At 34.7% G+C, this 27,657-nt stretch overlaps 2 protein-coding genes across 2 annotated transcripts; both read left to right on the forward strand.

Moving 5' to 3' along the window:
* The first annotated feature begins 390 nt into the window (after positions 1 to 390).
* Positions 391 to 27,613, forward strand: LOC141613711 (putative disease resistance protein At4g14610). Its single transcript, XM_074432458.1, has 7 exons — positions 391 to 1,801; positions 16,663 to 17,139; positions 17,445 to 17,817; positions 24,378 to 24,436; positions 24,768 to 26,095; positions 26,692 to 27,083; positions 27,188 to 27,613. The coding sequence occupies exons 1-3, from the start codon at positions 883 to 885 to the stop codon at positions 17,495 to 17,497; spliced, it is 1,449 nt and encodes a 482-aa protein (XP_074288559.1). The 5' UTR covers positions 391 to 882; the 3' UTR covers positions 17,498 to 17,817; positions 24,378 to 24,436; positions 24,768 to 26,095; positions 26,692 to 27,083; positions 27,188 to 27,613.
* LOC141589280 (disease resistance protein At4g27190-like) lies at positions 24,779 to 27,277 on the forward strand. The gene is made up of 6 exons (XM_074410263.1): positions 24,779 to 25,312; positions 25,395 to 25,456; positions 25,555 to 26,095; positions 26,646 to 26,653; positions 26,774 to 27,083; positions 27,188 to 27,277. Exons 1-6 carry the CDS (start codon positions 24,779 to 24,781, stop codon positions 27,275 to 27,277), a joined length of 1,545 nt encoding a protein of 514 aa, XP_074266364.1.
* Positions 27,614 to 27,657: the final 44 nt, after the last annotated feature.

A 27,657-nucleotide genomic window follows, 5' to 3' on the forward strand; every position in this document is an offset into this window, starting at 1 on the left:
ATATCTAGAGAAATCCAAGCTTGTGTACATGTATGTTTCCACCGACATAGAAAATGTATAAATAGCCTTGTATCCTTTCATTTGATTAATGAAAAAAACATTCAAACAAATCTCATAGACATACAACCAACTCTCCCTAACTCTAAATACCTTGCTCACATTTAACATTTAACAAATAATCAACACATCAAAAACTAACAGATATGACCGAGGAGACTAACTACTATTCTAATCGTCACGTATAATCACCAAGTAAGGCAAACCACGGTTGTTGATTACAATTAAAAAAAGACTCAATCTGGTCATATTGTAAAAATTTCCAGCCACTTGAGACTTTAAAATTAACAAAATAGGCATAAGAAGTTAATTGCTTTTGTTCCATTTAAATCTTGCAACAACACTTGGAGTTGAAAGGAAGCATAAGAAGTTAATTGCTTTTGTTCCATTCCTCTGATTCTTCATTTCTTCATGGTCTCTTAGAGAGTTAGAGGCAAAGCACAATCCTTCCTCCCTTGAGTGCGTTGCGTCTTGTGTTTCCGTAAGTTATTTCAGCCAAATTCAAAAAAAAAAAAAAAAAAAAAAAAAAAACACCAAACAAATAGTGTGCGTGTGTGTTGTGGGGAGGAGCAATGTCTGACCCGATATTAAGTGGTGTAAAAACCGGGGTGGGTTATTTTGATACATTGGTTATCAAGAGAATACAAGAGTATCTGAAGTTTATCAGCAGTTATGATGATAACATGGCTGCTCTGATAAACGAGCTTAACGTTTTATGTGCGAAGAAGCTGGACCTTGATACAAAAGTGATGGAAGAAATGGATGATTTGCGGAAGATGACAAGAGTGACTGCAAATTGGCGGAATAGTATAATGAAGTTGATCGATGGAAGAAATGAAGAAGCTCATGAAAGAAGAAAGGGTGGCTGAAATTGTGGTCAAAATGATAGAACGACCTCTTTTGAGGAAGTTATGGGAAGACGATAGAGAGATTTTTGACATTTTGGTCCATGTGGTGAAGAAGAAGTGCAATCAAGAGGTTGTTGGTGGAGAAGTTGATGTTGAGGAGGATGCTGATTACAAGAAAGTCGCCAAGATAGCCAGCAATGTTTTGAAGGATATTGCTGAAGAATTTAAGGAGTTCATAAAAAGGGATGACACGACTGTTGCTGTGGTTAAGCTGTTGAACGATGATGATCTTGAGAAGCTCAGGAGAGATGGGAACGAGATGGACGAGATGTTGCGTAAAGCAGAGGATATCATTCTAAACGAGGCTGAGCTTAATGATCATAATGAAGAGGAATTACCACTCCCGAAACATGACAAGGATGTCCAACAAGTTAATGAAATTATCATTAAAGAGAAAGTTGGAGGTTGGCGTAAACGTATGGGGAGCTTGCTGACTTTTCTGGATGACGACAACTTCAAGAAGGGTCTGCCAGATGGTGCAGTGTTAGGGTTGGAAATCATGGATGTTTTGAGCAAGAGTTCCAGGTCTGAACAGGTTGAAGAAAATGGGAAGTCACACAGATACTGCGGTTGGTGTGTCGTCCAATTCAAAGGTTATCGTCACCGTCATGATATGAGTGAATTAGCTGAAATTGTGGTTAAGGCTGTCAAGTCTATGATTGATGGATGTCCCGCGGGTCCTCTAACGAGGCGTACAAGACCAGATGAACTCGAAATTATTCCCGGTGACTTCATAGAGGGCTTGGATTCCAGAGAAGAACTTTTGCGGAAAATAATGATAGATTTAAAAGATGATCAAGTTATCATTGTTGGTCTATATGGCATGGGTGGTTGCGGTAAGTTATATTGTCATTTTCTTTTTAAAATTTATTTTATATGCTTCAAATATGCATGTTCTGCTATTTTTTTTTGGATAATTCCCATGGTATCTCTCTAGTTTTGCATTTTCTCCCCAAAGGTCCCTACTTTTTCCAAAAATTACTTTAACTATCTCTTAGTCACGATTTCATAATGCCACGATTTTTCTTCTAAAATTGCAGGTCTCGGAAAGACAATTATTTTGTAAAAAAATTATTTATCTTATGCATGTATTTGAAAATAAAAGCATTTTGTAAAAAAAATATTTATCTTATGCATGTGTTTGAAAATAAAAGCCGGTTAAAGTTTCTTGAATAATTTTGACAAGTCGTAACTCCGTTCCAAGATATATCAGAAAAACGCGATTTTTTTAAACTGAAGATCTCGTAAAGACGATCACTTAGGAAAAATATTTGTGGCTTTTCGATCTCTTAACTAAGAGAATTAGTTTGAGAAGGCGCAAGGTGTAAGGCAAAGGCGCGCGCCTTTTGCACACAAGGCGCCCTGTTTTTTCAAAAAAACATCCATATTTTACAATCAAATTTTGTGCGAGAATAGTCCCTTTTGTTGTTATAAAGAGGGCTAAAGGTAGCTGAAAACTGAAAAGCTAACTGAAACCTGAAAAGGCAACTGATAAGGTAGCTGGAAATTAGGAGCCGATAAGGTAACTGATTATATAAAAATGTGTTTGGCAAACTAGCTGAAAATGTAGCTGATTTTGGTAAAATGACGTAAAAGGATATGAAAATTATTTAATATTATAGAATAAAGGGGTAAAAAATGGAAAATAAGTTATTTTAGGTACCTGATTTCTCAAATGTTACCTGAGGTAGCATTTTATTTCAGGTACCTTATTTGACCAAATAAGCTACTTGTCAAACAACAACAACAACAACATCAGAGCCTTAATCCCAAAATGATTTGGGGTCGGCTGACATGAATCATCCTTTCGAACCGTCCATGGGTGAACGCACGCCTCAAAATGCGAATAAAAAAAGGGAAGATGAAAAACAAAAAGGGAGAATGAAAATGTAATGGAAAGTCAAGGTGAACTTAGGGGTTTTAAAATCGAATTCCGTCTTTCTTTTATAAAAACTTAAAATTTAAATCGAGAGAAAAGATTAAAACCATTTTTAAAAACCGAAATAGAGTTAAGGATCCGGAATGAACCAGGTAAAATCTATAAGAAAGTGTTTGTTGAAAAAGTGTGAAGTAAAGGGGAGAAAAATAAATAAATTAATTTCTTTAAATTAAATAAATAAACAAACACTAAATCTGTCAGAAAACATCAAATACTAAAAATCCACATGTATCCTTTCCCTCCATTGTGCCCTCTCCGTCACCATACTCTCCTCAAGCCCCAGAACTCTCATATCGTGCTCTATCACTCTCAACCATGTCTGTCTCGGTCTTCCTCTGCCTCTAGGGACCTTTTCTGTTCTCCAAGTCTCCAGCCTCCTAACTGGTGCGTCCATAGGTCTCCTTCTCACATGGCCAAACCATCTTAGACGGTTTTCCAAAAAAATGTTTTTTTTGGTAGCTGAAATTTTAGTCAAATAAGCTACTTTGGTCAAATAAGCTACCTGAAGTGCCGTGCTAAACGGAGCCTAACATGTTTTTAAAAGGATATGGTTGGCGCCTTGGAGGCACGCTTTTTCAAACTAAGCTAAGAGATATGACTAGTCAAACTTTTTTTTTTTACAAAAGTAGAGGTATTTGGGGAAAAAATGCAAATTTTAGATCTATGGGTCTGTTTATGTTGTAGATATATCTTGGTCATAAATTAACGAGTCATTTTTAGTTTGAATTGTCACGACGTACAAGTTAAATTTTACATGTTCATAGCCGTTAAAAAGCGAATCCGGTCAGTGGGCGGTGGGTTGTTCAATCTTTGTAAGATCAAGGGAAATGGAAGATAAGCTACAGAGTTGGTCTTGGTCTTATACCCTGAGGCCTCGTTTGGTTGCCTATCTAATTCATGGGAAAATTAAAATCACATAAATTGTAAAAAAGGGAGTGTGTTTGGCTGCCTTTTTTTTTGGCAAAATGTAGGCACTCAATATACCGGAGTTTTGAATTACCTACTCCCCCTAAACTACCGTGGCATTCAACTCCTACATCCGCAACCAAACGAGTTTTCTGAATTCACGTGATTTTGTACATAAGAAAATAGTTCACATGAATTAGATTTTCTGGTGTTATTCTAATTCCTTGACGAACCAAACGAGGCCTTAATATACCTTGCAATTTCACATACATTTTGAACAATTTTTTTCGCTAATGATGTCACGGTTAAATGTCTAAGGCTTTATTAGGATGGCATAAATGGAGGGGAAGGAAGTGAAAGATAAAAGGGAGGGAAGGGCATGAAAGGGGGAATGATGATGAGAGTTTTCCATACAAATCATTTCTTATTGGAGCCATGGAGGCGAAACATTTTGCTTCGTAGGTGGGAGATGGAGGGGTCTATTTTCCTTCCCTTTTAAATCATCCACCCCTATTTTGTTATCCAAATAATAGAAATTGCCATTTTGCTTTTGAATCCTCCAAACTAAACAAGGCCTAAATTTGACATTATATGTCTACTATATATTACTAGATTTTTTTTAAAATTGGAAAGAAAGAGTTTCTTATATTCTACTAGCTCTTTTAGCTAGATCATGAGCAACAAAGTTCATAGCTATAGGAATAAACTTAAACGTAAGACGATTTTTTGTTTTAAAAAAAAAAAAGATACACTAGCATTCACTTGAAGTCAAGCTTACATAAACTATTTTGTAGTATTAGATTGTTTTGCCTCTTTTAAACATCTACACATTGAACTTGTCATCAAACTTTTTTGTTCGATGCAATGCACCGACATTTTAAACTATTTTTTTTTTGGCAATTATTTGATTTAGTTTTTGAAAATAAGACCCCAAAAAATCCAAATTGTGATGTCAAACTAAAGAGGTAAGAAGATAAGAGTAATAAAGGAATGAAGGATTGATGTTGGCTATTATTTCAGCTACTCTTTTGTTTCCATTTAAGAGAAAGAGGGTTTTGGGGTTTCTCATAGGATTTTGGTAAGAAACTATCTTCCATTTATCTCATTTTTAATTATCCCTATATAAAAAAGAGAGTTTTTTAAACACAATTATTGGTTGGTTACTTCTTGGAAGAAAGGTTTCACCTTAACTTCTACAATTTCTTTATTTCACCATTCCTACAATCCCCTATATACTAGAATAAACGAATTTCTGAATTTTCTCGCTTAAAATATTAGAATCTCGAATTGAGCTTATTATTGTAGTCTATTCTATAAGCGTATCTAAGTGTATCTTGGACTACAAATAGGTATAATCGTTTAACCGGATATCGATATGGATATACAGATTATGATCTCTTGCCTTTCATTCATTCCATTAAGAATATATATATATATATATATATACACACACACACACTTAATCATTGAAGCCACTATCTTCGCCCGAATCACTTCATCTTACATTCGGACCATGAATCATTGAAGTATATTAATGGGCAGCAGAAGTTGAGGCCAAGACACACCAAATGGGTGGAGTTTCTGCAATCCTTTCATTTTTCTTCAAAGTATAAGGATGGCAAAAGCAACGTGGTGGCCGATGCTCTCTCTCGACGATATTCTTTGTTGAATGTGCTCAATGTTCGCCTACTTGGATTCGAAACCTTGAAAGATTACTATGAGGATGACCCCGATTTTGGCGAATTGTTCGGAAAATGCAAGTCGGGAACACAAGGTGAGTTTGCCATTCAAAATGATTTTCTTTTCAAAGGAAATAGGCTTTGTGTGCCTAAACATCAAGTTCGGGAGTTATTGATACGGGAAGGTTATGGAGGTGGACTTGGTGGACACTTCGGTGTCAATAAGACTTTGGAGGTCTTAAAGGAGCATTTCCACTGGCCTCGAATGCAAAGAGACGTACAAAATGTGATCCGGAAATGTGTCACTTGTCACGTGGCAAATAGTACCTTCAAGCCCGGAAAATACACACCATTGCCTATCCCTAGCCGCCCATGGGAGGACGTATCCATGGACTTTATTGTTGCTTTACCACGTACTCGAAGAGGTAAGGACGCGATCATGGTAGTGGTGGATCGTTTTTCCAAGATGGCTCATTTCATAGCATGCCACAAAACGGATGACGCTAGCAACGTGGCTGATTTGTATTTCCGAGAGATACTCCGTCTTCATGGGATTCCAAAGGCGATAGTCTCTCATCGTGGAATACTCTATGGAGGAAGGTGGGCACTAAGCTATTGTTCAGCACGTCTCGCCATCCTCAAACTGATGGTAAAACGGAGGTGACGAATCGCACTCTTGGCACATTGTTGCGCGGTCTCATAAGCAAGACTCTGGGATTTGAAACTCGCTCATGCCGAGTTCGCCTACAACCGATCTCCAACATACGCAACAAAACACTCTCCATTTGAAATCTTGTATGGCGTGAACCCCTACCTACCACCATAAAAGCTTCGACACTCTAGGTAGGTGGCGTGTCGACGGCACTTCATGGGATGCTGCACAGTACGACACGACTCCCGACACTTTTGCACAGTGATAGTCAGAAGTATTTCAAGGAAGATGGAGAAGAGAGAGCAAGAAAAGATGAAGAAATAACGTGGGGAAAAGTGAAAAGGGTTAAAGAGAAGAGAGAAATGTGGGGAAATGTTAAAATATAAAAGAAGAGAGAGGCGGCAGTGCATATTTAATGGTCTATTAATCTATTTTATTTCTCCATAAAATTACTCACATGCAATTGAAAACTGAAAAGTTGGACTTTTGAAATAAATTTGTCCTTTCCCATGTAAAAAAATGATATTAATAAACTATATTTACTATTTATTTGTAAGCTTTTAATTTCTAAGTGTCTTATCGGTGTCTCTAAAGTCGGTCAAGACACTTGTTTGACCGCATCCCCTTGTCACTTAAATTTTAGAATCACGTGTCTGACACTCCGATACGCGTCGGATACGACACTTCAGCCTACCACTCGACCTCATTCCTTTACCGGAAGACGAACTAGTTCATAAAGATGCGGAGGAAAAGTTAAAGGCAATGATCAAACTCCATGGATTGAGTCCATTAATGAAGTGTACGAGCGAAAGGCCAATAAGACTCGCCCACCTAGAGGCTTCAAAGAGGGAGATTTGGTTTGGGTTCACCTGGGGAAAGAGCGGTTTCCGTGCAAACGTAAGAACAAGTTAATGCCACGCGCGGAAGGTCCCTTTAAAGTGATTTCAAAGTTCGGTGATAATGCCTACAAGATCGGACTCCCAGGAGACTATGGTGTTCATGCCACCTTCAATGTAGATGACCTCTCTCCTTACATCAATGATAATGGAATTGCGGAATTGAGGACAATTCCTTTCAAAGGAGGAGATGATGCGGATATCAATGCCTTAGACGATGTCGTACTCGAATTGGGAGAGTCTAAGGGCATCAAGGATGTTTCGAATCCAAGCACCACAACTTTGACAAATAAAACGTGGTTAGGCACCAACAAGGGGCGGGAAATTTGCATGATCACGACCCCGAGGAACTTCCCTAGACCGAAACTAGCCGCAAGGGAGGTGGAATGGACCGTGGAGGCCGTGTACTAGGTTCATGGAACCACCTAGTTTTCCTACATTCTAGTTTTTATGCATTGTCTAGTTTTCTACCAAGTCTAGCCCAGTTCTTTGTAAAGTCTTACCTAGTTTTTATTCCTAAGTCAAAGCTAAAAACTAGCTAGGCACCTAGGAACTCATGTAAACAATAAAGACTAGACTTGGAGGCCAAGGAGAATTTGGCTATATAAGGGCCGGTTCTCTCATTTGTAAAGCATGAAGTTTTGAGAAAAAAATTCACTTATGTGAAAATCTTGTCTTGTTATTTCGTGTGGTTTACACGAGTAAGAGGGCTACCAAAGGCTCATCGAGTTTCGAACCTTGTCTCAAACAAAGGACGCGATCCCGAGTTTGAGTTGGATTACTTGACGCGTACCGAGTAATTCACCCATTGGTCGATCTATAGGTCTAGATCGAACAAATATCCTTTCCTTTCAGTTATTCTCGCTACAAGTACTCAGGATTGATCGGGTTGCACCTAGTGTATTCGGATCCTTCGTTTATTTGTTAGCTCAAATTAAGACTTCCGCTTGCGATACGCATCAATATTATTTTATATATATGTTAAATTTTTATTAAACATTATTTCTATATTATTCTTTATCTTAGTTTTTAATTTTGTTTTAAGCATTTAAAAAAATTTGAAATTTACAGACGTTTTATGTTGTGAATTATCATATTGAATGCGTGTAAAATTGGAGACTATGAATATATCTGAGTTTTTTTTTCTATAGTATATCGAAGTTTTCATATATATAAATAAACACGAATATTAAGAAATAATCTCCTAATTCTAATAGAAAAGTTGGAAAAAGTAATTTTAAAATTATAAGTGCACAAATATTAAATAATAATTTTCTAACTCTAATAGAAAAATTGTAAATGATTAATTATTTCCTAATTCTAATAGAAACATTGTTAGTAATTAATTTTAAAATTTAATTAAGTGTTTTAAAATAGTTGGAGACTACCATGTCGCTCGAAAAAAACCTCAAATATATATATTTACTAGATTTAATGCCCTATTGCACGGGCCTATTAGTAATTATTTATTGTGTATTATCTACAAATCTATACAACCTTGATTGCATGACTATTACTCTATTAAATTACATGCAAAGTGTCTTTAGAGAATTATGTACCATAATACCTACTTCGTGTAATTGTGTAATAGAAAAATCTATGCTTTTAACGACAATCATTAATGAAAAAGGGAAATGATCGAGAGTGATATGGGGTAGTCACAAATTATGCAGAGTTTAGATATTTAAAATTTGTGAGATGTTTATAAGTTATAATCATTAGAGATCAATGGATTTTAAACATCCGAAAACATTTTAAATGAAACTAACTATTCTCTTTGTTGTTGATTATAATTATTAGAGATCAGTAATATTTTGAACATTCGAAAACATCTATACTATATGAAACTAATTGTTCCGTATTACTAACTATTTTGTTGTAATTTAGTCTTGGGTAACGGGTCAAGATTTGAGGGTTTATGACCGTGAAAAAACGGTTTAGTTTCAGACATATTTATAATTCTGGTCAATTTGACAGATCTACATAATATTATGTAGACCAATAACGTTTAATTTGTTAATGGGGAAAATCTCATTTTAATTCTATTTTTTTTTTAATTATTATACAAAGTACAATTTCAATTGCAAAACTGTTATTCGCGTTATTTAATATTTCCTCCATTTTTTTTATCTTCTCATTTGCTTTATTATGGTATCCAAGACAGAACTTTGACCATATTTTACGACTTCTATTTGTTTTTTTTTTGTCGAAAAAGTATTTAGCGAAAGATATATTGATTGATAGTAAGTAAATATTTTATTTACAACATATTTACGATTAAATTTCAAAAACTTTAGCCTTCAAAAAGCAAATGAGAAGATAAAAAAATGATGTAAATCTCAACAAATTTTAAAACAGATCGTGAATTTCACGTGTTTAAAACTAGTATAGTATAATTCCCCTTAAACTAAAAGAATAAGAAATCTCCCAAATTTTCCCGCCTAAATGAAGTTGGCTGTAAATGGGCTTTCATTATACCATATCTGTAATTGGGCTTTTATTATAACATATCTGTAATTGGGTCTTCATTATATTATTTTTACAACTAGATTATACTAAACTTTTACTTTTTATCGATTAATACAAAACATTATTAATAATAAATTTACAATTAAATTTCAAATTGAGTTAAATATCAATTCTAAAACTGTTATTTTCTTTAATATTTCAATCTAAAAAACGGGCATTCGCGCGGGATCTATACTAGTTAACAATAAAGTGAACGGTTCCGTATTACTAACCATTCGTACCTCTCACGCTAATAACTTGTTTACACTAACTTGTCCAATACACTTCTTGCTTCTTTCAAACACTAAATATTAGAATATTAGGAAATATAATATAGATAATATCTCCTAAATATAATATAGTCATATTTCCTAATATTCTCTAATACTAAACAACCATGAGCCCTAACACAGAACCACCAACGCTTTGTCACCATTGCGCCCTCTGTTATCGTCCATAATTCTCTTTTGTAGCTTTTCGTACATGGTGCCCTCCGTCATCCTTTTTTCGCCCTAATAAAACCATTCATCATCGCTATTAGTGTTGACGTCATCCCTGGTTGTCCTCTGTAGTCATTGTTGTTCACTCGTCCTCGCTTCTGTCCGGTCGCAGTCGTCCCTGCTGGTTGTGCTCGCCTCTGTTCGGCCCACTACCTCACATCGTTCGCTGCTGGTGGTATTACTCTAAACAACTCGAATTCTAAGACTTTGAACACTTGAATATGCTTATGCCGAACTCTCTTAAGACCCCATTTGATTGAACTATGTCCAAAATAATGTACGGCGGAAGTATATTGCAATGAACATAGGAGTAGTGCAATGCAATAGTAAGTTTTTGATAATACTCTACAAATCACATGGGATGAAGGATGATCGCTTAATGAAATACTAATAGACTTTAAAATTACTAATAATGCACACTCTTATCATTTAGATTTCGATCAAAATTTGTACTTTCTAATATCACTTGAAAATTTCCTTTTATATTCGAATTTCATAATCTGAGTAATTTGTACAAGTATCGGTTCAAAAGGTTTCATATAAATCGAACTTTCAAATATCCTTATTCCTTTGAAACCTGTATCTTTTAAAACACTCCAGAAATACGTAGAGTCAAAAGTAATTTTCAAAAAATTGCTTATAAACCTAAAATATAGTGCATACCTTTTCTATTTATATTTTACTTTATCCATCTCCGGTTGCAGCATGTACTAATCTGGCCACAATAAAGAAAATTGATTAATATGATTCATTCAAACTTTAAACCATTTGAGCGTCTATGGAAAAGTAAATACACAAAAGCATAACAACTAGACATAGATGCTCAATTTGATCATATAATTAATTTGATCATATAATTGACGAATTAGACGTACTGCATGCATTACAATCTTGTTAATTAAATGGTAGAAACAACTATAATGTGAAAGACAAACAAAGCTACACGATTAAAGCAAAAAACATGTACATCAAAATCAAAACTAATTGGTAGGAGTAGTCTAAAAAAACTATATTTATAGCTATAAACGGTAGCAATTGCAGTTACAATTAAAAAAGTAACAACAAATCTATCCATTATTAAAAAGTTTTATCCTTTATGATTATTAAGCTTTTAATAAATGTTTAGTAGTTCGCAGAAGTTGGACACTCTATAATTGCTCGAAAAAAACTTCTTTTAATAATATACACTAGATTTAATGTCCGTGCGATGCATGGGCCTATTTGTAATGTTTTATTGAAATAATGCGGTAACTGAAAATATTTGTATGACCGAAACTGTGTGCTACTTTATCTGCAGTTAATGTATTATACAATGTAGTTGAGTTTTGTTATCGAGTTATGGTACAAAGTTATTGAACTTAACAGAATAATTATTAAACTCAACAATTTCGTAAAATAGCTCAACAACTTTGTGTAAGAGCTCACCAATTTTGAGACGGTTGTACAATGTTATTATACAACTGGTTGTAGGATAGTATTTGTGCTTTATATGTGTGGTGTTCTATTCATAATAGGACATTAATAGTATCCTATCAATTAATTGCAATATCAATGCAGTATTTTATTATGTTCAAATTTCAATACATTGTATGTAAGGTTAGCAAGCATGCATTAAGAAATATCAACCATTCCATCTATCTATATACCCCAACTGTTTCAATTATTTGTTTACCTATTTTATTTTAAGGTGTCTCATTTATTTGCTTACCTTTCTGTATTAGGTAAATTTTTTATAGGTTATTTGATCATACACATAATTATGTTCATTTGTCATTCATTAACAACCATCATAAATGCTCCCCACCTCCCTTTACTTGCTCTTTGTGCCAAAATCAAAAGTAAACAAATAATCGGGACACATAGAATATATGCGAAGGTAAATGTTGATGTTTGTTCGCCTATTATATACTATTTCAATTACAGTTAAGATGTTTAGCGGGTATTAAATTTCATTCAAGAAAATGATCTTATGATGCCACAACCCTTCAGAGTTCACATGTATGCAATCTCCATGTAAAGTACTACTCGTATTATATTATTATCATCGTTAATGGCTACTTATGATAGGTTTTAATTACAACAGGCCTAGAAATTTAATTTTTCGTTAAAAGCAACAATATAGAGTTATAATCATATTAGAAATTGAAAGGGGAGAATCTATAAGGTGAATTGTTGTATATTATTGTTCGTGATCGGAATGAATACAATGGTACTAATAATGTACTATACTATATTGATAATACTTCAAATATCTAAATAATATCAACTAATAACGCAATATAATATAACTTATTTAACACCGATATTATTCCGATTACGGTATATTACGATATATATCGTAATATTCTCATAACAAATCACGAAAAAAAATTGTCTGGTGATTTTTTTTTTACTAAAATCATACTTTAAAGTTTAAACTAAAAGAATTAATAATTTTAGTTGGAACCAAGTCTATCAAGCTAACTTTAATTTAGCCAATAAACTACCTAGCAAAGTTGGATAGTAATAACGAAAAACACACTCCTTCAAATTAAACATTATGGTTAGAACTTAGAAGTTGGAGTATGAGTACGCAAAATTATGGACGACATCACGACACTAACCAATTTCACATGGTAAAAGTGTTTTAAATCATACTCTGGGTTACTAACCTATGGAGAAAATAATATTCCCTCCGTTTCTGAAATAGCTTCCATTTTCACTTATATTTGTACTCCTTATAAATCGTATATTTTTTATATTTAGGAAGGTATTCGTTACGAAGGAAGTAAATAAATGGTTTTTATGCGAGTACACAAAATTTCGGTTACCATATTGATAGTTGTCCTACTTTTCAAAGTAAAGATCCGGTTTGTGACTTTACGAACCTTTTTTGCCCTCAACAAAAATGTAAACCTAAGTATTATTTTTGTCTTTCAAATTGCATTCCGATGTATCTGAAAGATTTGATACTCTACGTAATACAATGCATAACCTGGATCCTACTATATTATGAAGGTTAGTAAGTTTATTAGAAATCTGTCCTTTTGTAAGTAGGTGTAATTAAATTGATTGTACGCTAATCTTCAACTCTCAATGGCTTGCAATAAAAACTGGACCTAATTTGATAATTTGAATTTGAACTCTAACTGGGAAAACCAAATTTTAATACAAAAGAGCATAGAAAAACATTGCAAATCATGCATGAAAGCCATTTGTATATGTGTAAACACGGCTTGGAACCATCTGCAAGTACCTTCAAAATTCTAACAACATGCAAAGTTGTTTAAAATTTATTTTCATGCAATCTTGTCTTCAAGTAGGCATCCCAAACACTATAATGAAGTCCTTAACGTGCTAGAGTTTTCAGATATGAAGACGGTTTAAACTCTCCTCAATTTATCGACTTGAGCATCATCTTCGCAACGTCAAACCACGTTCTCTATACATTATGGCAGTAATGTACACTTAAAGGGAGCGGAGATTTTAGTGAAGGCAAACGGATAATGATATAAGTGAAACTCGAAATACTCAAATAGTATAAAAATAACCTAATGTTAAAGAAATTAACATGATTAATCTATGATTACACACACCATACAATAATTAAAAGTAAATCGAACGAAAAGTGATACGGAGTCCAAACCAAAAAGTATAAATAATAAATAAATAAACTCTAGAACAGGAGGTTAAACTAATAATCACTGTCCCATATTGTTTATCTGAATCTGCTTGCAGGTGAACTCTTCTCTGTGTATTTTCAAGTAGGATCATGAATTATTTATCAATTGCACTGCATAGTACCTACAAAATAAAATCAAAGGGTACGCAATTAGAGAACCGGAAAAAATTAAGAAAAACAAAATACATGCATAAATGGCACGCAGTTAGAGAACCGGAAAAATTAAGAATTAGGAAAAACGAAAAAACAAAAAACATGCAAATAATCACGGTTTTAGTAAACGATGAGGCAAGAAGGTATTATATATATATACTAGTTGAAATCCCGTGCTAAAGCACGGCATTTGTGAGGGCTAAATTAATTGAGTTTTAATTTTTACATAAATGAGTTGTAGTTATAATAGTATGTTGTAATGTAATGATTATAATGTTAGTAATATTATAAAAAAAAGTTTATTATTCAAAGGACTTTTAGATTAAGTTATTTTTGTATGAACCTATTTTATTATTAAAAGTAATGAATAATGATAGCTGACTATGATGAAATAACATAATCTAATATAAGGTCAGTACTATGCTATTATAAAGCGCATATTGACCTTATAACCCGGAAACATATATAAACAGTATACGACACATCTAGAAAGACGATTTACAAACAATTAAAAATACTATTTACCCCTATATTCTTTTTTCTTTTATTTTTAATAGAAAAAATTAGAATTATTGATTCTTACTTCTTATCCTTTATTAAGAACAACCCATATTAATATGGATTAGTTAACTTTAAAAAAAAAAGACAATTTATTTTAGAAAACAAAAAAAAAAAGCAAATAAAATTGAAACCTTATCAACTCAAACCACCAACTTAAAAAAGAACAAATTAGTATACTACGGCTATATTAAGCGTGAGTAATGGCTGTGTTAAGCCTATTTTTAGTAGGCATTTGGTTAGATTGTAATATTTTATTCTGATCGTAATATTTTATTCGGTGGATGCAATCTTTAGTCAATAAATTAAAAGTCATAATTTTAATGCGGCCCATCATATTTGGCAATCAATTGAGCGGGAAAATTGTGAGCAAGTCTTATTCTTGTAGTTTAGTGAGGAAACGAATCGATCCGTATTAGCAAATTGTGTTATTTGTAATTCACTCAACGTATCGTATATGCTAAATAGAGCGAATCGCGAATTCGTATTACAAATTCGTATCGAGCGTATTACGTATCTGGTATTGCGCTAAACTTATTTGCTATTTGGAGAAACTTTTTATTTTGAGGCATACTGGAAGTTTGGAATTTTGATGTAATGTATTCTATGTTTCTCGGACTCATAAATTTGATAGCACATTTGTGCAACTTCAAGTGTAATGTTTACCGCTGTTCTTATATTTTGGATTAAATTTTATCCATTTAGCTGGAGTGATTTGCATTTTTCATGAAAATTTTCAAGTTAATGGATTTCACATCCTAGATTTTTTTATGAAGAGAATATATAAAAAAACACAAAAAAACAATAATAATATCACATTTTTATATTGGACATTAAAACATGTTAGCTTGTATAGTTGTATAAGATGGAAAGATTAAAAAGACCGAAGTTGACACGTTTTATTTATATAATCAGTTGGTTTTTTTTACTTAGCTTTAATCAAACTCAGTTTGAACGTCAAAATTTATTTATACATCATAGCTAATTTTTGTACGTTATTTAAAATGGCAAAATTTATTTATACATCATAAGATTTTGGATATTTATACACTATAATGTTTGGAGCCAGAACTTTTCTATGTATAATATATAGGATACTGACTATTTTATTTGTGGCAAAGATTGCGCCTATAGTTATGGAAATTTTATTATTATTAAATAAAGTAGTATTAATATAAAATATCAATGTTTGGGCCAGCCGAGTTTCTTCTTTTACAGACAAAATTATACTTACACATTGAATTTTTCGTTGGCCCACTAACGTAGTGAATTTAGATGACAAAAAAAAAAGGCCCACTTATAGAAGAATGCATTTAGGCGGGAAAAACATTGAGTTTTCTTATTCTTTTAGTTTAGTGGGGATGCACGTTTAGATTGTTGTGTTTTCTTAGAGTTGTTATTCCCATACAATTTTAGTTTGAGAACAATTCAATTACTGGTAGGTGATAAATAATAAAGAGGTTGATACTTTAATTAATATCCAGTCTTAATTAAACTAATTAATTAATTTGAGGTAGTTCGTAAAAGTCGGACTCTGTGTAATCGCTCGAAAAAAACTTCTTTTAATAATATAGATAGATAGATAGATAATATAGATAGATAGATAGATATTGATTGATTTCTCGTTTTAAGCATTATGTTTTTTTTTTAAATCCAAAAACGAGGCATAGAGTAATACTCCCTCCATTCAACTACATAGTACAAGTTTCCTTTTTCATGCTTATTAACGCGTATTTTACGCGGTAAATATCTTTAACTACGTATTTGTAAAAATTATAAAAGTTGGATACTGTTAATGTAATCCTAAAGATGAATCAAATAAGATCTCACGTGAATATATTTTCACTTATGTATCGAGAGAAAATCGAAATTAAATGTTCACTTGTATACAAAATAGAAACTTGTAATGTGGAGTTGAATGGGGGGAGTAGCTCTAAGAATTAGCCACCCATAATAGTATCCTCCTGTTTCTTTTTACGAATTAAGACAACTGCATAATACCCCGTGTTGTTTTGTTTCATAATGTTTCCACTTTTGGATATTGTAGTCGACAAATCAGAATGTCACAAATGTACGAGTTCAATGTTGCACTTTACGCAGTTGTTTAGTCGTCCGTTTCAGTTATTTATTTACCTTTGATTAAAATACAACGCAATAAATAGAAAGGTAAATAAATAAATGGAACAAGGGAATAGAAATTTTGTATTTCAATCGGAACTAACTTCTGTTACGACGATGGATGCAGGAAAAACAACTTTGGCAAAAGAAATTGCCCACAAAAGAGCTATTGGTTTATTCGATAAAAGAGTAATGGTAGAGGTTTCCGAAATACCAAATATTAAAGGCATTCAGAATCAAATTGCCAGTGGAATCGGCTTGACATTGGACGATATGCACACTATAGCTGAACGAGCGCGCGTTCTTTATAATGGACTGCAATTAGAGAACAAGAAAATACTCATAATCCTTGACAACGTATGGAAGAAACTTAAGTTACATGAAGTGGGGATTCCTCATGGAAGTACTAAAGATTTCTGTTGTAAACTTTTGATTACAACTAGAGAAAAAGAGGTGTGTAGGATGATGGATGTCCAAGAAGCTAATATATTTAAGGTGGGCTTATTGAACGAAAGAGAAGCTTTAAATCTTTTTGAAAACCAATCTGAAAAGAAAGTCGGCGATGGAGAGTTTAAAGCCGTGGCTGATAGATTATTGAGGAAGTGTGTGATAGATGAACCATCTCAACCAAAACCTTAAGGTGATGGTTGAGGCCCAACTATTATAAATATTCCTATTACGCTCCCTCACTCAAATGCCCGTTGGGCTTGAAGAGTGGTTAGTTGTGCACCGCTCCCCGTGCACCGTGTCTTTGGGTTTCCACTTCGAGTTTTTGAGGGGTTTGAGGTTGCCAGGATTTGAACCCGTGACCTTCGGTCACACTGACTCTGATACCATGATAGATGAACCATCTCAACCAAAACCTTAAGGTGATGGTTGAGGCCCAACTATTATAAATATTCCTATTAGTGTGGTGGGTTAGCTCTTACAATTACTACAACAGCAAGTACATTAAGGGGTAAAAATCTGCCAATGTGGTGTCATTTTGCCGAGACATCGGAAAAGCCTATCTCGAGTCAAATTAGTAGTGAGTATGGTGAGACATACTCAATTCTCGAAACAAGTTACAAGCTTGTTGATATTGAAGAAAAAATGATATTTTTATTTCTTGCTTGTTTATCTCCCCTCGATTTGGCTATAACAGTCGACGACTTGATGAGATATGGTATTGGGTTGGATTTATTTCAGCGTGTCAATGGCCTTTCAGAAGCAATGGAGCAAGCAAATATGTGGGCAAAGCAACTCATTTCATCCTCATTGTTATTAAAAGGTGATTCTAAATGTCTCACGCCCATCAAGCTCCCGTCCTATCTCTTAAACCTGTCAAGTCTGCTCCCCATAAAACGGATCATCACAGGTGTTCACGAATACACAGGGTCAACCACGAGGTTGAGTAGGGAAAACAAAATAAGTATGACAACAAAATACATAACTCCATTTCCAATTCGTCACATACTCCACCTCTCCATATCACAGACCCTGAATAACTCTCACGCCATATCAATAACTTCCACACCGTATCAATAACTTCCACATCATATCACAGACCCTGAATGATCTCCGTTTCATATCACAGACCCTGAATAACTTCCACACCATATCAATAACTTCCACACCATATCAATAACTTCCACACCATATCACATACCCTGAATAATCTCCGTTTCATATCACAGACCCTGAATAACTTCCACACCATATCACAGACCCTGAATACTTCCACACCATTTCACAGACCCTGAATAATATCCACACCATCCTCCAACTCCAGCGCATATGAATGCTCAAGATAAATTGATGCAACACATTATCCATGTAAACCAATTAAATGATGAATCATAAAATCATGCCAGTTATCCGATTTTGTAATATCATACTCACTATGATCAATTCAGTCAATCCTTTCCGAATATAAATGATAACGTAAATCAACCACGAATCCAACCAATACAATTCAACAACAACGATATTAAGACAAGTGTATTTCCCCTACCTCAAGTGCCAGCAAATCCAATTAAGCAGTCCAGAATAAAGCAATGAATTTGATTATCGATCCTTCACGAATCCGTCACCTAAAACAATTATAATATTTATAATTACTAACTACCAAATATAGACATCTCTCAAATAGAAGTCTTCCCGACATACAATCCCGACACCAACATATGCCCGGCTGATAATTAAAGTAACCCAATTAGTATTTGACCCAACTTCCCAAAATAGAAGTTATTAAAGTATAATTTCTTAAAATGGAAACCTTCCCGATATAGTAACTTTTCTCTTTTAACAAACCCGACTCAAAAACCCGACTTGAATTATTTAACCGGCTCGGGAATTAAATTGGATAACTAATATGATAATTAAATGATTTATATGATTTATAATTACCCGAGTCAATTCCTTAACAACTTAAACAATCCCGTCTCAAAACCCGTCTCCAATCATTTAACTTTTATTAATTATTATTTTATTTTAGATACTCGGAAATTAAATCAATTGATAATTAAAGGATTAAACGGATTATTCGATTAAGAGAAACCCGAATTAATTATTTGAATAACTTAGCAATACCAACTCAACCCGTCTTTAATTATTTAATAGCTCGGAAATTATATTATTTAATTAAGAATGCGACCCATTAATCGGAATATAATGATTAAACTATGGAAAAACCCGTTTCCCCAAAAACGAATACAACCCATCATCAACCATGCCCTTTTACACACACACACACACCACACGCACCACCTACACCACCACGACAACCACCGTACCTGCTGCCCACTTCGGCCCCACCACCAACAACCACCACCAGCCTGGTCGACTGCCGCCGGCGAGTCGAACCAGGGTGGTCAATCTGGCCGGTTCACCGTGCATCAACACCAGCAACCTTTGTTCTCTCCTCACCTCCACCGCAACCATCAACTCGCCCCTGCCCAAAACACCACCAATCAACTCGCCAACAACCCACGCACACAGACGACCTAGCACCACCTTGTCGACCTCCCCCTAGTCGACGGTGGTGCCACCCAAATCCTAACCAACTAAAACTCGCCTGAAAACCAATTAAAAACTCGTTTCTACTACCCCCGACGCCACTGCCTTTCACGGCCACTACCACCACCCATAACAACCCCAACAACCACCATGACACTCGTCTCTCACCACACTACCCTTATACTCTATCAACAACTACCATAGATGCCAATATAAGACACGAAACAGACAACCAAAACCTGACAGAAAACGGAAACAGAGGAAAGGAGGTTGCCTTACCTTCTTCCTGCCGCCACAACAACCACCAGGGTTGGCCACGGTCGTCGACGAACACCCTAAGGCTTTCCTTGCTGCGCCGTCACCACTCATGCTCCCTCTCTCTCTCTCGCTTGTACAGTAAAGGTGTGTAAAATGCCAGGAAAAGGGTAGGGCTGCCGGGTTTAATAAAGAAGAAGAAGGACAAGGGAGTATGGTTTGTATGGGTGTTGGTGTAGGCGTGGAGTTGGAGTATGGGTTGACATGAACAAGGGAGTATGGGTAGTCTAGGTTCTATAAAAATAATCAAGCATGCCTTCTTATTTGTATTTAACCAATACCCGTAATCCTTACTTAATTATCTTATGTGTAACGTAAACTTACGATCGTTGGATGTAATTATCGACTCACCATTAACTTGATATAATTTGTAATCTGAATTGTATAATAATTAATATATAATAATAATATCCGTTTAGTTTATTATATAAAATCCATTTAATTTATTATATAAAATACGGGGTATTACAGTCTTCCCCCCTTAAAATGAACTTCGTCCCGAAGTTCGCTCCCATACTCAATCCTAAGAAGGGTATTATAAATCGTACTTACGGATGTCACAAATTTCTAACACGGTTAACACCCACTTGGCACATCAATTAAACATAATAATTACGAAATGTTACATTCTGCCCTCCTAAAAATAAACTTCGTCCCGAAGTTTAACTCGTCTTTACTTAACCCAATTAACTACAACTAATAACTACCTGAGAACACAACTGTATAATCAACTAAATAATCACCTGAGAACACCGTCATCTTCCATCTAAATTCCGATCTCAAACTCAACATAAACTCGTTAACCATGGTCGACCTTTGGACCGAAAACATAACTCGCACGAAGGCCCCACGACTCATAACTCAATATCAGTAGTTTAATCACACCCCCTTTTTACACATCAACCAACTATCAGATGTAGGAACAACACATATAGGATTCATTTTCATAGGCAACCTCACAACGAAACGTCCACTTGATCAAAACTACAATCTACAACAGGTGCAATTCAAGCATTAAGATTTTACAATCCTACCCAACTAGAAACATGGTTACGTCCTCGTAACCTTTATTATTATGTCAAAAGTTCCCAAACCACCGCTAACAACTGACAGAGGTTAGAAGCTTCACGCTCAAGTTTAACTAGTCTTTACCCAAAGACAATCAATATGCAAGCTTTCTCAAGTAAGCTACCGTTACCAGCAAAATCATTAGTAATTATTACTTTTACCAGTTATTGTAATCTTTTACCTTAGAAACATAGGGATTCAATCTACATGAGAAAAGAATTAGGGTCCAAAACTTACTAAATCGATTTATGAAAATTTATACCTTAAGAAGTCTAGTCTGACTTTCCTTTACTTAATTGTACACATTTAGGTCAAGTCACCCAAATCACCAATAAAATGAAGATGCCGGCCATAGATACTATTATCTTCGAAATATTTTAATCCTCACAACAAATGGGTTTGGTATTTATTCATAATTGACGAAAACACCTTGATTGGCACATTTTCACAAACTTATTGGTCGAGTCAAACCAGTGAGTAAACAGCGATATTGGAAGATTAACGTACAAGACTATCATACACAATTTCGTTCTTGATGTTAATCATATTTAGACCGTATCCAACACAATGACAGAAAAGATTAGATGTATTTAATTACACCAATTACAAGTGTTCCTTGCATATCATGCTAATATTAACATACCATGTTAACTCGTAACTCGCTTAAATCACCCCGTTACATTACCCGCCTTGACACTCGTAACTAACCATAACCCCAAATTCGCTACATGAACGAACAACATGCCCAAATTAATCCACTACTTATGACTCCGTTCTAGTTTCATTCCTCCAGGCTAGCAAATATCATGGAACCATACCACCCGACATTGGCTGAAAATCTTATTCTGAATTTATACTCGTACGACAAAATTTAACTTTGTTTTCAAAACTTTTACTTTCCTACAGGACGGTGAATAAACTTCCTAACATAATTCTTATAACAGAGCAGTCTGTAGAATCCCTTTACAGCTTACCACGAGACTCAAAATCAGGTAACTTAATTCAATTCCTTCCAACAAAACAAGCTTAGGTGCCGACTCATATATCGTAATTTACAGGTTCATCTTATTCATTTCAATCCTATCTTTACTAATGAACGACTATTACCTCAACATCAGGGTTTTAGTTGTGCTTCTTTACTCAGTTATATTCACGGCTCAATTAGACGTACCTTAACGACTATCCTTTAAACCAACGTGTATCATGTGAATCATCAAAGGGTTATCCCATTATATTATTGCCAACATAGTTTTCATAAACAATCCTTATTAGAATATAATTAATAGTGATGACTCGAGAATATAGATATGCCAAATGTCGTATTATATCAAACAGTTTCTTTTATATCTTGCCCATACAATTGTAAGATTCACTTTAACATTTTATGACGATATAATGATGAACATATCCTCTAAGAATTAACAACACTGTTTATTTATCATGTCCTAGGTTTAGGTCCACTGAAATAGTTTAATGAAATGAAAGTTATAAGTATAACCATAGGCATACCGACTCATATGAACGACATTAGGACTCAGATGCATCCTACATGTGTGAACATTTTGACACAATCACCACTATCATCCATGTGTAAACTTTTAAACATACTATTATAATTTTCATGCGAGTGTATTAGAATAATCAAATTACTTTCAATACTATCAACTTTACTAAGATGTGACAATGTAGTTTTATTATTTATATATGTCCGACCACTATGCAAATATGATATAAAATATTACTAACATGCCAAACATGTAACAACTAGACTCGTTTAAAATATTTCACCTTCGATTACGAATCAAATTAATTTATTCAATTTTACCCATACCATCACGCCAACAATGTTATCAACTAAACTTCAATTTTTATCACTGGTTGAGATACGTAACTACTGAACATGCCTGCTACTATCATCATATAAGGACATTATAAATTCATATTATTAAAGCTCGTGAATTAATCAAACACTGTATGAAGACTCAACCTAGAACACACATTTTACAAGTCATGATTCACGTTGTAACTTTCAAAGATCACGAATAAATAACCGTTCGATTAAAACTTGATTCATATTACTTTTACAAAACACGGAGAGTTAAAATCACAGGAAAAAGAATTAGGTTCAAAACACAAGAATACCATTTTTAAAGAATCTTACAACTCAATTGGTCCAAGACTTGGGTCAGTTTGCAAAACTTATTATTTAATATTGAGACATCAAGATTTTTCGTGGCTTAACAATTTGGACACATATGTGACTTTTACGATCGATTGAGTCTACATATGTGTCCATCTCGGTTAATTCTCTAATTATAAAAGTCACATATCTGATACCACTTTGTAACACCCCGGTTTATAAAAGAAGTCCTCGTCAAGACATTCCTTAATAAAACGGACTGTTACCATCTCGGTTTCCCGAGGTAGTGAATAACAAATTAAACTCCAAGGCAATTTATATAATATTTTAACTGAATTATTACAAATACTCTTTCAAATTTCGAATTACAAGAACTGACAAAATAAAAGTGAAAGTCTTCTAAATGATGATCTAGCCACTAAGTCGTCTGATCCAATGTCTCACGCCCATCAAGCTCCCGTCCTATCTCTTAAACCTGTCAAGTCTGCTCCCCATAAAACGGATCATCACAGGTGTTCACGAATACACAGGGTCAACCACGAGGTTGAGTAGGGAAAACAAAATAAGTACGACAACAAAACACATAGCTCCATTTTCAATTTGTCACATACTCCACCTCTCCGTATCACAAACCCTGAATAACTCCCACATCATAACAATACTTCCACACCATATCAATAACTTCCACACCATATCAATAACTTCCACACCATGTCACAGACCCTGAATATCACAGACCCTGAATATCACAGTCCCTGAATATCACAGTCCCTGAATATCACAGTCCCTGAATATCACAGTCCCTGAATATCACAGACCCTGAATAATCTCTGTTCCATATCACAGAACATCCTCCGACTCCAATGCATATGAATGCTCACAAGAAATTGATGCAACACGTTATACAAATCAATTAAATGATGAATCATAAGATCATGCCAGTTATCCGATATTGTAATATTATACTCAATATGATCAATTCAGTCAGTCACCTTTCCGAATATAAATGATAACGTAAATCAACCACGAATCCAACCAACACAATTCAACAACAACGATATTAGGACAAGTGTATTTCCCCTACCTCAAGTGCCAGCAATTCCGATTAAGCAGTTAAGCCGTCCAGAAATAAAGCAATGAATTGGATTATCGATCCATCACGAATCCGCCACCATCTTTCTGCCACCACGACGGCCACCACGGCCACCCACAGACGTCGACACTAGCCTCTAGACCTTCCTTGCTGCACCACCAACACTCATGCTCTCTCTCTCTATCTCGTTTTGCCCAGAAGGGGTATGTAATCAAGGATGAAAATGGAGGGTTGAAGTCAAGATTCACGATCTTGTTCGCGCATCTGCTATCTCATTTATTGACAAAGGTAATGTTACATTGACTATTAACCACTACAACTAACTTAACATCATTTTTTTTTTTGGAAAAATGAAAATTACCAATCATTCTCTTGTTTAGTTGTTTTCAAATGTTCTTTAAGGTTCTTCACGGACAAGTTTGGTTAGAGCTATGTGTGATAGATAGGATAGTGGGATTCCTTCAACTTGGTACTAATTGAGCAACTCTTGATATAAAGTACTCTTTAATGTATAAATCCCACGTATTTTTAATTTAATCAATTTAGACCATGTATTATTATGGCTATCATAAACTCGTATTTGATTTGTAATGCATACTCTTTTGTTACCATTTGGCAGGCAAAGAGCGCATGACGTTAGTTGAAAGTATCCCTCGTTGGATGTGTAAGGAGACGTTTGAGAAGTTCACAGCTATATCATTGATGTCTGGTCATGATTTTTCTGCACTGAGTGGAGTGAAAGCTCCTCTGCTTGAAATTTTGTTATTAAAAGGCGACGTATCACTAACAACTATAGCTTCTGATTTTTTCCAAGGAATGAAGAATCTAAAGGTTTTAAGCCTATCAAATGTGAACTTTAATATGGGGTTACCAGAATCAATGGGAGAATTGGAGCGTCTAAAAACATTGCATTTGCACCACTGTAAGTTGAAAGACGTTAAGTTGATTGGTAAGTTGGTGAACCTTCTTGTTCTCAGCTTGCGTGGATCAACGTTGGAAGAATTAGCAGTTGAAATTGGGGAGTTGTGCATGCTTCGATTGCTGGATATGGGAGATTGCAAAGGTGTGAAAAGAATCCCAGCTAATATCTTATCTCGTTTATCTAATTTAGAAGGTCTTTACATGCTCAATGGTTTTGAAAATTGGGCATCCACAAATATCGAAGTTAACAATGGAGGGGGGGTCTAACCAAGCAAGTGAAAGTGAGCTTGATATGTTGTCTCACCTGAATGTTCTTGAAATGGAGGTATCCAACATTGAACAATTGTTAACGGTGAATAATGGCCAGCTCATCGAGCAACTGGGGAAGTTCAAAATACGTGTTCACAATTCTGACGGAAGTCATGAAAAGCTCCGTCATAAAACGTTACCTGTGTTCCGCTATGTTTTGGAGCTGATTAATATAGACGCAAGTCCAAACATCGGGTTAAGAGCGTTGCTAAAAAAACCGAGTGTTTAGTACTACGTGATTGTAGTAGGCTCACCAAGAATGTTGTCCCCGACTTGGACGAGGACGGTTTTAAGGACTTGAAGTATTTGAAAGTTGAAAATTGTAAGGTGAAATCTGTAATCCACTCAGATGAACATAATGAGCCAATGGCCTTTGCAAATCTGGAGATTTTGGAGCTAATATATATGGACTTCTTAGAGATGATAGGTGAAGGGAAAGCTTCAGTAGGAGTATTCTCTAATCTCCGTCGCCTCAAGTTAAGTTATTTGCCCAGCTTGAAATGTGGGTTGTCTTTGACTTCCATTTTACTTAACTTTAATGAGGTTTCTGTTGAATCCTGTCCAGCATTGAAATTCGTTGCTTATAAGGATGCAAAATACGAGACACAAATCGATTTGTTTCCTTGTTTGAAATCACTTCACTTAAACTCGGTTAGCCATCTATCCAGCGTTCTGGAGCAATCTGAAACTGAGGTGTTCGCTCTCTTCAATTTAGAGGTAAGTCGTCAGAGGAATGAATGAATAAGAATGAAACATGCAAAAAGTTAAATTTGGGTAAATCAAGGCCGGATTTGTAAATAAAAGAGATAATTGAAATTATTATTATTATTATTATTATTATTATTATTATTATTATTATTATTATTATTATTGTTATTGTTATTGTTATTATTAGTGAAAATTGATAACTTGTACCTTTGTAATACACTTTTTCAAATTTTAAAGCTAATTTTTTTTAAAACTGACTAGTCTACCCTTATTAATAATCTATCCCCAACCAAATTAGTTTCCTTTCCCTGCCAAACATGGCTAAAGCCACAACCATCTCCCATTACCACAATACCACCAGTCCACCACTCATAACACCGTCACCATAAACTATCATATCATTTACCGGTACTTCGTAGTCCGTTTGTAACAACGGAGCAGATTCACATTACTTAACTAATTTGCTTGCTTAACAATGAAATTGCCGAGTACAAAATACAAATGTATATTCATCACCAAAAATAAATTTGCTTTTAAATGTAGCTTCATTGCCTATTAGATCATGAAGTACGATCTAACATGTGACCTTTCAATGTGTACCACAGAGCACATATCCATCTCTTGAGAGTTTGATTTTGTGGGATAATGATACAATTCAGACACTCTGGAGTCCGGCATGTGTTCCAGGATGCGTAGCTTGGGGTCTCCATCTATGTTTGCTGCACTTGTCCAACTTGAAGAACTGGAGATAAGTAGATGTGACCATTTACAAGAAGTCATAAACAAAGAGACAGAAGGGGACGAAATCCTTAAAAAGGCTATTAATTTTCCCAAATTGAAATGTCTTTCCTTGAAATATTGTTGGAAAATGGAAAGGTTCTATAGAGGAAGTTATAATCTTAAGTTCCCTAATTTGAAATCACTGTGTTTATCAAACAACGGTGACTTCACTAATTTTGATGGGTCAGAAAACTCAACCACCTTATTCTCCGATAAGGTAGTATTCTCATAACTGATAAACGAATGAGAAAATATATGATTGGTCTAGAATATATAAACTCATATTGGTTAACTACAAAGTTACTTGTTATTAATGTGCAGATTGAATTCCGATGCCTAGAGGGACTGGACGTACAAGAAGTGTCCAACGAAGTTTTGAGGTTATGGAATTGGTCTTCATCACCTGTGTAAGGAGAAAGTGAAAGCGGTGGCATGTCATTAAACCCTGTTCCAAACTTGCAACTATTAAGACTTGGTAAAGTCCATGGGTTGGTGTCCATTCCTCACTCTGTGTCTCATAAATTGTCGCATTTAGAAGTCTATAAATTCAATAATATCAAATCCCTATTCTCAGTTTCAGTAGTAAATGGGGAGGCCCTTTGCACATATTCTCAATTTCCAAACTTAAAAAACCTTTCTGTTGGTTTTTGTGAGTCATTGGAACAATTGTTTGACAACGAAGACGATGATGTTGCCATATCGTTATGTGGACGTCTAATAGAAATAACATTGCATGGTATGCCAAAACTGAAGATTTTACCCCTGCATTCGCTCAAAAATATTCGCACCCT

Source organism: Silene latifolia, chromosome 1 (assembly GCF_048544455.1).
Source record: "Silene latifolia isolate original U9 population chromosome 1, ASM4854445v1, whole genome shotgun sequence".
Classification (NCBI taxonomy): Eukaryota; Viridiplantae; Streptophyta; class Magnoliopsida; order Caryophyllales; family Caryophyllaceae; genus Silene; species Silene latifolia.